This window comes from Chenopodium album, chromosome 16, assembly GCF_948465745.1.
Source record: "Chenopodium album chromosome 16, dcCheAlbu1.1, whole genome shotgun sequence".
Taxonomy (NCBI): domain Eukaryota; kingdom Viridiplantae; phylum Streptophyta; class Magnoliopsida; order Caryophyllales; family Amaranthaceae; genus Chenopodium; species Chenopodium album.
The window spans coordinates 44,591,062-44,605,464 of NC_137849.1; the positions used below are offsets into that span (position 1 = coordinate 44,591,062).

Genomic DNA, 14,403 nt, shown 5'->3' on the forward strand with positions numbered 1-14,403 from the left:
ACTGAGGGGTCTTTCTGTGGAAACCTTCACGAACAATCGTCGTTTTTTGATGGTTTTTCCCCTTCTCACATCTGCTCTTTCCACACCTCTGGATATCTGGTGCCAAATCGTCGCACGTTTTCTTATTCAAAACTGATTTTTGTTCATAAAAAGCAAATCGAATATCTCATCCATCCTTTCACCTTTTGATACAAAGGGAGTAACTTTTATCTCCTATTAAAAGCAAAACTTTAGAGCGGGTTAGATTATGTCAAGTAGACCGACCCATTTACGGAGTAAGCAAATTGGGTCCTCGTGTTGCCAAATTATATGCGATGAAATAAGTACTACTTCCTCCGTTCCTAAATGTTTTTTACGTTTCCATTTTTAGTGTTCCTTTTTATTCTTTACATTTTGTATTATACTATTTTAAGCCATAAAATATGCACTGAATTGCCCTTGTTCTGCTTATTTAATTCCCATTTTGTCCTTAAAATACCATGTGATATTGTACTTATTTGGTTAATTTAATAGACAAAATAAGCAAAAGTGGTGAGTTGGAGACCCAATTCTCGAGGCCTGCATTTAATCCCATTGCTTACCTTCCTCAGTCTTTAGCCATTTATTTGTTTCTTTCTCTTCTAATCTTGAATCTTCTTCAATTCTCTGTTCTCTCCCTTCATTTCTGGTGCTCTTCGCCTCATTTTTCACTCCTTACATTTATTTATCTCAAAATTTTAATGTTTCTTACGCGATTATTTTGGGTTTACTTGGTTATTTTGTGTTTTCGTTTGGATCCCACAAAATTTTGGTGCTTTGAATACTCTGTTTTGCTACGAATTTTGGGCAGATCTACGCCATATCATGTCAAATTTGAAGGTATATTTTCTTAATTTTGCACTATTAATTTATTATCACATTGAATTGATTTTCTCTTGTTTTTGTCTTTTTTGATTCGATGGGGTCTTATGTTTGAGAAATTGATTTTGGTTTGATGTTTGATTGTGTATGTTAATGGATAGACTTGAAAGAGCAAAACTTTGAATTTTGCATTACTTTTAACCTTACAAAAGGTTGTTACAAAAGCTTGATACTGTGAACCTATGATCTACAAAAGCTTGATACTTTTAACCCCCATGTACAAAAAGTTGTTACAAAAGCTTGTTTTGCATCAAAAGGTTACTATGATCACATGTATCTACTTAGTTCCTGAAGTTGAGGCTGTCCCATTTGACCTCCAGTGCTCTGCCCCTTGAATTTCTTCATTTTGTTATGTTGTTTGTTGTGTTTGGAGATCTGCATTTTCTGGAACTTGGTTTACTGTCTCCTCTTGTTGTTGAGTATTCTCTGGCCCCTGTTGTGTTCCTTGTGAATCTAAGTTTTGGTAATAGTTAGCCAAGTAGTCACTTGCTTCTTGGACTGCCCACCTTGGAGCTTCTACTTCATCGGGAAGAATCCCTTGTCTCTCTAAGCTGGCCTTGTTGTTATGTGGTGGAGGAAATTTGTTTGACCCCTTACACTTGAGAATTTCATTCATGCCATATTTATAACTCATCCAAACATTGCTTAGTGTTTTTGGATGTAATTCATTGAATGCTTCACGTACAGCCAGTAGAAGGTTGTCCACATCCTTGGCCATTTTCTTGTTTTGAAGTGTTTGAATACTTCTAAAAAAACCAAGATCCAAAATGTTAAATCTGGACTATTTGCAGGTTGTTGTACTAGGATGAAAGTAAATCCGTCTTGTTGATAATGCTTTTGCCATTCGGGATCATCTTGTTTTATATGAGTCCTAGCATTATCTTGTTGTATGTATATGACCTTTGTTCCTGATAAGTGGTTTATTTGACCACTTATTGTGTCAATTTAGACCCGATTTTGCATTCATTTCCCCTCTTTCTAACCCGTTTTTGAATGAAAATATTTTGTCTCGGCCTTGTCCCCTCTTGGTTTGTGTTTGTCCATGTTTTGCAGGTCTATTGACTCAATTTGGCAAGCATTCAATGCATGGTTTGTGTTCAAGGCAAGGAAATTAGAGAATGGAGAGGGCGCTCCAGGGGAGCGGGCGTGCACCTCTCCTGGAGCGGGCGCTCCTCGACTTCAGCAACAATCTGCCCAAGTTCAGAGTCTGTTAGGAGCGGGCGTGCTCCTGACCAGGAGCGGGTGCTCCTCCCTTTGAAGTTGAATTCTGCCTATGCTGTGGAGCAGGGGAGCAGGCGTGCACCCTGTGGGGAACGGGCGCTCCTCCTTGACACTTTCAAATCTGACTTTTCATTGAAGCATCTGGAGAGGGCGTGCAGCAGAAAGGAGCGGGCGCTCCTCATTGTGGAGCGGGCGCTCCTCGCTAGGAATCCGTTTTCTTTTGACGGATTTCCCTATGTGTTTCGGGGAGTATAAATACTTCCCCTTTAGCTCATTTAGAAAAAGAGAACAGTAGCCTAGTTTTCAGAAATCTCTCTTAGTTTGAAACATTCTTTTTAATTAATTTAGCTTAGTTTTCATCAAATCAAATCATTGTATTAGTGAAATTCAAGAATTATTCTCAAGGTTTGGCAATTTGTATTCAACATTTGAAGCTTCAATTAGTAATTTCTTCAACCCTCTTCTACTTAATTTCAGATTTTATTTGGTATTTGCATGTTACTTGAATCCTTTTAGTTCTTGATAATTCCTTGTTGGATGATAGTGAATTCGATTGTTAACCATTTTTCCCAATTATTGAGGTAGTTAGAACCCTAATACTTGTTTGCATGTTAATGAATATGAGTTGTGAGTAGTCTTCTTGCTAGGGGTTGGGTGAAGCTCAACCTTTTAGGTTAATTATGCAAATGTGGGAGTAGCATTGATGTTTGTATTGCAATTAAATTGATTGTATGAGATTTCTTGTTAGTTCTTCGTGATAGGATTAGCTACCCTTGATTTAGGAGCTTGATAGCATGATATGCTTAGTTTGACATGGAAATGTGAATGAAGCATGACATTACTTATTGCAATTTGATTATGTATCTTCTATTGCTAAACTAATGAGGAATCTAAGTTTAGTATTGTGAGTTGTGTCCTAATTGCATGAGGTTGATCTTACATATATTCCTTGCTATATCTTGTCTATTTCACTCCCCGTTTGTCTATTTGCCTTGGTTGAGTGGATCCCATTCCCTAGTGTCCTTAATCCATTGATTTAGAACCATAGTTTGTTTGTCTTCTTGACGAACCCCAATTTACCATTGACTTTGAATTAGCTTAAGTGTTAAGATCTTTGGCAACCATATCCCGTTCCTTGTGGACCGAACTCTTACTTGTCATTATGCTTGGTTTGTAAGGTGTTTGTTAATAAATGTGTTTGATTGAGTGTGGAATGTGCGACCGTTCTAACGCCCATCAGTTCCCCAATTTGTTGGCCATTTAGCTTTGATAGCGGGTATTATCTGATGTATCAACATGTTTCTGGTCACTTCTTTTGTTATTGACTTAATTAGTTTGGTGACTGGTGCCCCCTTTTCTTTGTACTTTGACTTCCTCTTTGCTGGTTCAGTGTATGTGAATGGAAAAATCCCAATTTTCCCATCGAATGTGTATTTCCCATCATCTCCTTCTCTAGGTCTGCCCACGCAAGCAGTGAACATTACTTTTGGTGGGTCTGTACCTGATGGTGCTGCTCTATGTTGGGGTACTTCACCCTTTCCCAAATAATATCTGTATGTTTTTTTAGTGAGCTCAAACCACTTCTCATCTATGTGCACAAAGTCATACAATGGATAGTAGAATTGTTTTGTCTCGGGTGAATCCCCCCTTATCATGCTCAACACCCACTCTAACCGTGCTGCTTTGTTTGCTTCTGTTAATTTAGGATGTAAAGCATTTGTATGTGGTTTGATATCCCCTATTTTGATCATTCTCCATACCGTTGTTGAGCCCAAACCCAACGTTTGTGCTAAGTCCCTAATGCATGACCTCTGACCCATTTTAAGTAATTGCACCATTTCTAATGGTGCCACTATTCTCTTTCTACCACAATTATGCATATTGTTATTCATGTTATAGGATTGCAATGCTTGTTTTTGTTTTTGGGCCTTATTCCATAATGAACTTATTGTTTGTCTACTTACTTGAAAAAACTCAGCAGCTTGGTTAATTCCTCCATGCTTCAGCACACCTTCTGCTTGCCTATCCAATAGCCACATAAGGACATTCGCTCTGTCCACATCACTCAGCCTGCGCTGCTTGGGATGAATAGGCTCTCCATCAGCTTCATTTGCATCTTCATGTTGAAGCATCTCTTTTGGGGTTGAATTTAGATTAATATCAGCTTCGTCATGATCCATTTGAACATCACCAACTTCAATGTCCCCAAAGTCTTCAAAATCATGTGCTGGTGGGAAATTAAGGTCAAGATCGTTGTAGCCCCGATCAAAATCATCATGAAGATCAAAGTCGATGAACCAATCGAAAGCATTTGCATCATCATCAGCCATTTTTTGAAGCAAAGCAGGCAATGATGTTTTCTGTAATTGAAGAGAGAGAGAGGGAGTAAACTTGTTTTGTGAAAATGGGTTGCCTATTTATTTGAACATGTAAAAGTGTTGGAGGGAAATTCTGATTTTAATCTCAACTTAAATTGGTGTTAATGTGTGCAATCTGTGTGATCTTAGTTGATTGGTTGAAAAAATAAATCAAGCAATGTTATTGGCTGATATCCATTTGCACGGATCATCCCACATGCTTTTTCTTTTTTGTACAGCTTTCATTCCACTATCTAAACCCCCCACATGCAACATTCTTGCTTTATTTAAATGTATACATTGCCAATCATTAAACTACTCTCAATTTCTACAATTTCTTAATAACCGCGCAACATTCCAAACGTAAAAAACATTTGGGAACGGAGGGAGTACGTATTAAGTAGTGATCAGCACATCTAATTAGGGTCATCACTTTACCAAATTACTGCTACAAACAACAATTATTAACCCCAATTCAAGAATAAAGAATTACCCATTTTCAGGCTTCTTCTTCCCCCGTCTCTCAGACCCTTTTCTGGGTGGTCAATTGAGTCTGAAGAAGAGAGAGAAAGAAGAGAATTTTACTCTAAAAATGGCGCAGCTAAATAGTGGGATACCCACGATTGAAATCTACTGGTCTTTGGTTGATAAAGCTGACAAGAAATTCGCTAAGATCAGGGACTTGCCCCTTTATGAACGCAACAGGTACATTTCTTCTTTTCTCTTTTTCTCGATTGCTGAATTCTTGATTTTAGTATTTTATAGAAATGGGTTTTGTGTTTGAATTGGGTTTTTCTTGTTATTTTATGTGTTAATCTTGGAGAATTTGATCATTTGTTGTTGAATTATAGCATAATTATAATTTGATATTTGTGAATTGTTGGAGTTTTGATTTGGTTAAAGTGGATATTTTGATGATTGGAAGAAAGTAAGAAATGTAGGGTGTTACTGGTTTTCATTTGAGGTTTAACATCAACATTAGCTTGATTGCCTACATGAGGTTTTCGCCTTAGGCGGGTGTGATTGTTGTGTATCGGTGTGGACCAATGCTCTCTCATGTTGTGATTAGGCGGCTACCATTGATGTGTAGTTACTAGTTGTCGTAAGGAGTCTGCCGGTGAGGGGTAGGGAGCTTAGCCGGCAGTTGGATAAATAGTGTTATGTTTGCTATATTAGAGAGGCTGTTGTCTACATTAGACGCAAGGGCCATAAATTGGGCACCATGCCTTGAGATGGCACTCGTAAATTAGTAAGCCAATCCCAAATGCTGTTGGCCTGACTTGAAAGTTGTCCATGTAGCAAAATCTATTCCTAGAGTTGCCTCTTAGTCCCTAACATTCTTTAGGAGAATAAGCTATATTGTGCCTCACAATGCTACTAGCAAATTTGATGCTATGACTCATGCCAATGAGATCTTCTTAGACCCCTTGGATCTTAGTTGAAGTTGAGGGGAAGCCCTTGGTCTTGGAGGCTCAATTATTTGATTACGGTTTGGGGATAGGCTCTTGGGATTGAGTTGGGTTAGCAGCTTCATGGGATTGTCTTGGGGCTTAGATTCTTTTTGGCCTCTTGGAAACATATAGTTCTATCTAGTTTCTTTTATCTCACAGCTAAGGATGTTGCCAACAAATATTTTATATTTTATGCAAGAATTATTAAAGATCAACATGCTCGGCCATATTTCAGGCTTATTGACGTGAAATGTGATAGACAATATATTTCTTCATTATTTTTAATGTACAGGAATGCATCTTTTCTACTAATGTATCCTCTTTCATTGCTCTGGATAATATTTTCCTCTATCAAAGTTTGTTAGAAGCCTTTAGGGGTTGTTTACAGTCCATTGTCAGCCTCAAAACTGTAATTGCCTTGGCTGGGAAAGACTCATTTTGGACTTTTGGAGGATAACAACTTGTGCTTGTTTGACCTTCCTCACCCTTGTGGAAAATCAGAAAGGGTACTAGAAGCCTTTTGGGGTTACCGCTGGGAACATAAATTAGTATATTACACTAAAGTGTGAGATGCTATAGAAAATCTTTTCTAAGAAGGTTAGAACTTGTACTTACGAAGTCTTCCCTCGACATTCTGGCAGGGCTTGTTACAAAGGTTGATATTTGCAATTATATCATATCTGTCTTAGATGGTGGACTCACTATGGAGGATTATATGCTGACTGAAAGACGAAGATAGTATTATTTATGAGAAGGGGGGAACAATTGGACACAAGAGACAATTTGATTAAGAAGAAATTTTAAGGAATGAGGGTTTTGTTGGAGATACTATACTTGGATACACCCCTCCTCTGTGGAGTTTGATAACAATTTTGCTAAAAGAATAATTACAACAAATATTCAAGAGAGAAAAGAAACAGTATTTATTATTCCTTATATTCTTGTAATTTGATTTGTTATATATTGAACTGGAATTTGTTCTCTATGTAAAATTCAATGTGCTTTATTAAGATGTTTTTCTATTTGTACAATTGAAGGATATTGTGGCTGGTGGCTAGAAGTGTTGGTTTAGATTTTAGACTTGTATTTTCCCTTTGTATGGCTGTGTTAGATATTCAGTATTCATCTCTGTCATGTTTCTCCTTTTAAAGCACTAATTGGCAAGGATTGGAACACTGAGCCTACAGCAGGTTGGAGGGGAAAAATTCCCAAATTCTGCTATTCTTTGCTAGATCTTACGTCTTTTTCTGGCAATTAATCAAAATTTTAAGAATGAGTAAATTTCTGATGAACCTTTATGTAAGAAGAGTGAGGGGCTGAGGGCTATTTGCCTATTTGGAGCCTCAGTCATTGGTTTGGTTTTTGATATGCAATAGTATACATAAATAATGCAGGTTTGACACTTATTTTTGCAAAGTATTCAAAGTATATACAGAGTTATGGAAATTTCAACAAGCAAATCGGCAGAAGCTGGTAGATGGTGGGCTAAAGAGATGGGAGATTGGTGAGATTGCATCTCGGATTGGTCAGCTTTATTTTGGACAGTATACACGCACAAGTGATGCAAGCTATTTGTCAGAATCATATGTATTCTACGAAGCTCTACTGACAAGGGAGTATTTCAAGGAGGGCATGTTTCAAGATATTAATCTTGCAAATAAACAATTGAGATTCATTGCAAGATTCATTACAGTATGTCTAGTGCTTAACCGTCGACATATGGTTCATCAGTTGGTTAATCACTTAAAGATTTTGCTTGATGAATGCAAGCGGGCTTTTCAGGTTATTTACTTTTAATTTCTTCTGGTACTTTATTTCTGTGGTCTTATGCTAATCTTGATAAACATTGATGAAATCGATCTCCTTAGAAAAATGTTTAGCATTGATAGGGAAATTTACAAGGAATAACTGAATATAATAAGCACTTTGTAGAAAACCACCCAGGGAAAGTTACAAGGAATAACCAAATATAATATACACTTTGTAGAAAACCACCCAACAAAATTTTCTTTGTTTATATTTTATCTTTATATTTGCAAAAAGTTGGTATTTTGAGCATTTTGATTCGTAGTATGAGTTGAAGGCATGATCCTAGTGGAGTTATGAATGCTCCAGTCATTACTGCTTAAACCATACATCACACGATGGCATTTTAGGCACTTTAAGTCGCAACTCCTCAAGACATGAGTCAAGGGTGTTTGACGTGATTAAAGTAATGGATAAGGTGGTTCTATCCAAAGAAATTGTATTTTATTTCAGTTTCTATTATATCATCAAATTTTAATTAAGTGACAAATTAGAGTTTGAAGGACATGTGGAGTGTTAGGTGAAATGTGGATGCTGTTGGAATGTGGAGTGGTGGGACAGGAAGATAATGCTTTATGTTTCGGTGTTTCCATTGTAAATCTTGTGATAATTTGGAAAAGGTCTGTCTTATAGCTCTAACCATGGTGCAAATATCACCAGAGGACAGAGTATGAAGCAGAAAGTTTCATGGTGGAGCAGGAAGATTAAAACACAGATCATGTAAATATTGGAAATTTATCTTAAATAATGCTTTCCAAAGTTTTGATTAGTTTGAGAGGTATTCCATCGGTATGTATAATTCGGCTGTCAACCATTATGCTGTGGTTCCTGGGATGATGCTGTGAGATAATTAACTATTTTAGAGACTTAGAGGTGATTTATGAAAACATGTTAGCAGAAGTTTCAAGATCTATCATACCATTCTATTAAGAAGAGGTTGTGGGGAAGAGATTTTTGTAATTTTTAATAGCAGCAAATTGGAACCAGAGGAAGGTGTTGCTTTGACTTAAGAAGGATGGATGTTATTTCACTGCTCTATTGCTTGATTAGTTCTTCAGTGTCATGTCTGATTTGTATCCAAGTTATGGAAGTTCAACTGTTCAATTGACCTTTTCTTGGTATCTTGTGTGCCGTTAACAATGATCTCATAAAGCCTCCATCGACTTTTATTGTTTACTTGTCAAGTTTAGATAATCTTTTACAATTATGTACTCCTCTATTCTTCTCAATTTCGTTTGGTTTTTCTTTTCACTTTATAATCACTTTGTCAAAGGATGTAACTTATAGCAGGTAACTGATAATTTGCATGATGTCCACATTCTTTTTCTAGGAAGCTAACTTCAGAGAATGGAAGGTGGTGGTCCAAGAAGTAGCTAAATTTCTAAAAGCTGACACCAATTTTATGAACATCAGGCCTTTGAGATACAGTCTTGTTCTTGATCCTCATCCAGACACTCTACCACATGTTTCCTCATATAACCCTAAGAGAAATCTGAAATTACGGGATGCTGTACTAAGTAGCTACCATCCTAATGAGGTAAGGCCTACTTTCTTGCCTTTGTTCAAGTACTATATATTTGTTCAGTGAATGTTGTCCTAAAGGCAGAATAGTGTAGAGGCTATTAGGTGTTATACTCTAAGTGTGGTTTATGAAACACTTGATTATCGATATCAAGGCTCCCCTTATGATCTTTTGACTCACTTAGGCTTCAAAAATTTATGCAGGTTAAATATTCAGAGCTTACCCTTGACACGTACAGAATGCTCCAGAGTCTAGAATGGGAACCTTCTGGTGCATTTTACCATTCAGGAAGTGGTGCAGGTCAAGATGGAACAACAAAAAATAGTGGCAGTAACCACACACAAGATATTACTGATCCAACCCTGCCTCGTAATCCACGGAAAGCTGTCCTTTATCGTCCTTCAGTTACACATTTCATTGCGGTATGCTAATCTAAGAATGAATAATTGAATAGTGTGCAGAATTTACTGTATTGATTTGATAGTAGGTTTTCTCATGCTTGTTGAGCTGCAAACGCCTGCTTAAATTTAAAAAATTTTGTGTAACAAACATAAACTTAAAGTGATAGCTATCTAATCTTGCACTACTTGTGGCAGGTTCTGGCAACAGCTTGCGATGAGCTTCCTGCTGATGGTGTTCTCTTCATCTATCTATCAGGTAGCTTTGGCCTTCTGGAGACATAATATTCCTGGCTATGTTAGTTTTCCATGCTTAAAAAGGTCTGGTTCGTGCTGTCTCTTATGTAATTCAAAATCTATCAGGAAAAAGTGGGTCAATTTTCTCACCTTCTTCTGGTGCGGGCAGTCGTCTTGGTCCTGAGAGCAGTGTCAAGATCCTCCAATCTCAGACCGCCTTGCATGCAACTTCCATGACTGATGGTCACAGCCCTTTATGCGGACAAAGTGAAGAAGCTTTATCAAATAGCCCCCTAGACTGCATACATATTGGGTGCCGTGGAAATGAAGGTATAATAAATCCTGTTTTTAAACCCCATGTGAATTAAGTAGCTACTCCGAGATAGATTTGAAAATATAAGCCTGTACAGGTTTGTTTCGCTCTCTTTCTCTCCGGTGTCTGTTCATGTCATACTTTCGTCTGTGGAAGATGAATCTTTTAGCCTCTATAACTTTGAGGGTCAGGATTAATGTGGTCATCACTGATACACGACAATACCTTTACCAAATCCCGAGCCCAAGTCATTTAGGTCAATGTAGTTGCCAACCTAAGTGACTGCTATGCTAAAAGTAGAGGTACTAGAGGATGTTATTGTTAGCATTGCAAATCCTCAAAAGTCCCCTTTGTGCCCTGCAGATATTTCAATTTTTTTCACCCATTTTGGAAGACACTAACCAGATAGATATTATATTATAACTTTCAGTCGATGTGTATACCTTTTGAATTGGTAAATTTTTTTTTTTTTTTTTTTAAGCGTGTATGGCTGGAATTTATGGATAGTGGATTCAATTTTTTTTTTTCTCCGCATGATTTCCATGTTGCCTATTCCATCTTTCTGGAATTCAATTTGCCTGTCATATCTGTCCTGCCTCTTTCAAGACAAACTGTCTCCAAGTTAGTTTGTGTGCATGTGCTTCTTTTGTACTAGGGGAAAGTCAATTACTTGTATGTATTATTATTAGAACACTGAATAACTAAAATTAGCATCACTTTAATGAAATGCAAATTGGTTTTTGATTGTTTTCTTTTGTCCTTCAAGCATAATTTTATTCATTTGTTGTCAACATTCCTTTTCAGGTTCCAGTTACATTTACCCTTCTGACTTGCTTCCATTTACAAGAAGGCCGCTCTTCATTGTCATTGACAGTGAGAGCAGTGGGTCATTCAAGGCAAGTCTCTAAGCTTCTACTTATTGATGGATCCAATGATTTGCATTTTATCCTGAAACAGTTCAGATGCATAGCTCTAAATTGGTAATTTTCCTGAAGTGACATGTTATTACAGGGATTCAACAGAGGTCCATGGTAATCTTGTTTCCATTTCTTGTAAAGGGGCAGGAGGGATTCTCAATTCATTAGGCATTTGAGGATGTGTGATAACAATTCTATAAATTTGCTTCATAATAGTTTTTATGTAGCACTGACAAGCAGACTTCCCATTTTCTTGTTCTGCCTTTGACCTTTTCTAACCTTTACTCTTCACTTTTGCATAGAAAATCTACTTGATGTGTTCACACAACTTTACTCATCTGTTGTTGATGAGAGATTTGTTTGCAAGATAAAAAAAGGAAAGTATAATTTCTTATGATTGTTTCATTATTGGTGAATCACACAAAATTAAAGTGATAGCAGAACTGATTGTATAAGTTTTAAATTGAAAAATGTATGATAAGTGGAATATAGATATGTGTGATGCTGTGGTCTTGCATATGATCGCATTGGTCTTTGTGATAACTAATATAGGAATGTATGTGGACTTTGCCTTTATCTGATTTCGTCTGTGCTGACTATTAAACATAAATTTAGCACTTTAAACTGTGTTTTTAAGGCTGATACCTCACGCTTGTTTCTGGTTATTGCCTTATGATCAGAGCAATGACTTATACCAGGACCTGCCAAATTATAGGTTAATAGTTTAGTGGGTTCACCAACTTGAAATAGGTTAGTGCAAAGAGAAACATAACCATCTTCTCTTGTCATATAGTGTGCTTTAAACATTATATGGTTAACTTACAGTATCTTTATTCTCAGTTGCTGACATTTTTTGCTCTGGTTCATATTTGTACTTTTATAGTTAATCTGATTTCAGACTTCTTTTGCACGGTTTTATGTTCTGCTAGGGTTTTATTCCTAAATGCTGCAGCAATTACTTTCAGTAGTCCTCACTGATGGATGACTATTTCTCCATGTGTTCTGTTAAATATGTGTAGATTATAAGTGGATCAGAAAAAGGAGAATCAGCTGCTATGCTTTTGTCTCCAAAGTCTTCACCCTCTACTTCCACTGGTGAATGGTCTCGGCATTTGAATGGGAGCCTGTTTACCATCTTTCTCACAGCTCCCATCCAAGCTTTCTGCCTCCTGCTGGGATCTTCTGGGTCTGATATTCAAACGGTGGGTGTGTAAACTTCTCTGCTCGTTGCTTTTCTTGAATTAAAATTTGTATTGTTATATAGACTTACGAAATTGTTATGGCCAGGATCTGTATGATACTGCCGACAAGCTTCTTTCTTCTTCTCTAAATGACTGGGGGTTGACTTTAGCTACATCAGGTTCTCTTGATCCTGTTTGGTCCCAAGTTTTCTGCGATCCATTCCTCAGGCGACTCCTACTTAGGTACTGTTTGAATTTGTCCATTCTTTTGTTATTCAAATGACATATATATGTGGATTGATGCATTTGCACTAAACTGAGTTAAACCTTATCGATTCAGTCTTCATAAAAGGATGTCTAATCTTGTAAGGCTACCTACATTCAGATTTCAGATGATTCAGACCCTGATATATACTTGATTGTTGTTGTTATTGTTGCTGTGACAATGTGGTTTTTTGTCTTCAGCAAAGAGTGACATTAACCTAGACATATGTTGAAGATACTTGACAGTTTTTAAACTCATATTTGTTCACCATTCAATATTATTGCAAGGCATATGTAAGAAACTGTCCTAGATCCTTCACCCTGGTTTGGTTATAGGCTCAAATCCTTCTTTCATTCCATATCTTGCCCTTTTTTTTGAGCCTTTTCTATCTATTGTCTACCTAACTATAGATGATATCTGCTGCACAAGAAACTCATTCACCCAGCAGCTTAGAGTTGTGAGACTTATCCAGAAGGAATTTGTATAAGGTCTAAGAAAGCTCCCGGGGGAGGGGGGGGGGGGGGGGGGGGGAGGGGATGGGGGATAGAGTGATAGAACAGGATTCAATTCGGCCTTTCAGGTCTCTGATGACAATCTTTAGGATTGATGATGTTCAATTCAGCTGACTGAAGTGTTTCTTTGTCACGTTGCAGATTCATATTTTGCCGTGCAGTGCTTGCCCTCTATGCTCCTGCACATGAGAAGGCTGAATTCATTCCCCAGTGCCTGCCTTCTCTCCCTGAATTTGTTCATCCCTCATCACCTGCAATTCAATCTACAATTCTGCAAATTGCAAATGTGTTTGATGCCAGAAGCAGTTTCATCTTTTCAGAGGATTTAATACCTCAAGAAAACAGTCACATTTCTCAAGAATAAGGTAATTATGAAGCACTTTAAACTGCTCGTCTAGGTTATAACATGGTAACTAGAGCACCATTCTTTATGCTTAAGATGCCAACATCTTCTGCAACTGTCTCCTCTTGTCTGTCATTACAATTTATGAAGCACTTCTTTTGGCCTTTGTCTTCTGTTCTGTTTCGTTCTGGTTTTGTCTAAGGTCAGAATCGAGCCTTCTATGTCAAGGATAATGTTTGGTAAATAATAGGTCCAGAATGGATCGCCACAATTCCCTTCGGATGATAATTTGCTGCCCAAGGGGTCGAACTCAGGGAATGACTCTAAACCAGTCTCATACACTCGTTTGTACTTAGCTTGACAACCAGGTTATTGCTTCATTTAGCTCCTACTTAAAATTCGTGTTGGCCGTTGGCAACTTTCAAAGTTCTAGTGCTTCGGTTTTAGGTATTGAAATGTAAAGCCTCTTTTTTTTTTAACAGTATTGATGAATCTGCTCTTTTTTTTTTCTTTTTTTTGTCCCTCCAAAACTTCTATATTTTCAGTCGCTCTATTCAAAATGTATATACTCCGTATAAATGATTTTTTATGGCGTGGTTTTCTTAATGATCTTCATAATATTCTGGTATTTCTAAGGTTGATAAGCATGTTATTATAGTACTAAATAAATTTATAATGAAATTATGATCTTTATTGCAATATTTATTTAGCAGAGTTTATGGCAACTTTTGTGATGCCATGATTTTTTTTATTGCCATACTCCGTATTATTTACCGAAGTTTTGGCAAGTTTTGTGACTTGGTGCCCTATAAAAACATAAATTAGGAAAATTGTGAAACTTTAAAAAGTTAATTTAATTTATATCTTAATACAGAGTACTCCTAAATTTGACAAGTGCCCTTATTTAAAACATATTCTATAATATTTATCGATCTTATATCAATTTATGTAATTGAATAGCTAGGGTATATTTTCTGGTT

General features: G+C 37.0%; 2 protein-coding genes across 3 annotated transcripts; one reads left to right on the plus strand and one right to left on the minus strand.

Moving 5' to 3' along the window:
* Positions 1-3,347: 3,347 nt before the first annotated feature.
* LOC145584391 (uncharacterized) lies at positions 3,348-4,451 on the minus strand. Its single transcript, XM_081641244.1, has one exon. It carries the CDS (start codon positions 4,449-4,451, stop codon positions 3,348-3,350), a length of 1,104 nt encoding a protein of 367 aa, XP_081497370.1.
* A 406-nt stretch (positions 4,452-4,857) lies between these two features.
* Positions 4,858-14,041, plus strand: LOC145585522 (uncharacterized). Of its 2 annotated transcripts, XM_081642221.1 has the most exons (11): positions 4,858-5,183; positions 7,324-7,711; positions 9,066-9,272; positions 9,461-9,679; positions 9,854-9,914; positions 10,019-10,222; positions 11,010-11,101; positions 12,142-12,324; positions 12,410-12,546; positions 13,222-13,445; positions 13,674-14,041. In XM_081642221.1, exons 1-10 carry the CDS (start codon positions 5,071-5,073, stop codon positions 13,442-13,444), a joined length of 1,827 nt encoding a protein of 608 aa, XP_081498347.1. In that variant the 5' UTR covers positions 4,858-5,070; the 3' UTR covers position 13,445; positions 13,674-14,041. The 2 variants fall into 2 exon arrangements, with proteins under 2 accessions (XP_081498347.1, XP_081498346.1); XM_081642220.1 differs by having other exon boundaries at positions 13,222-14,041.
* Positions 14,042-14,403: the final 362 nt, after the last annotated feature.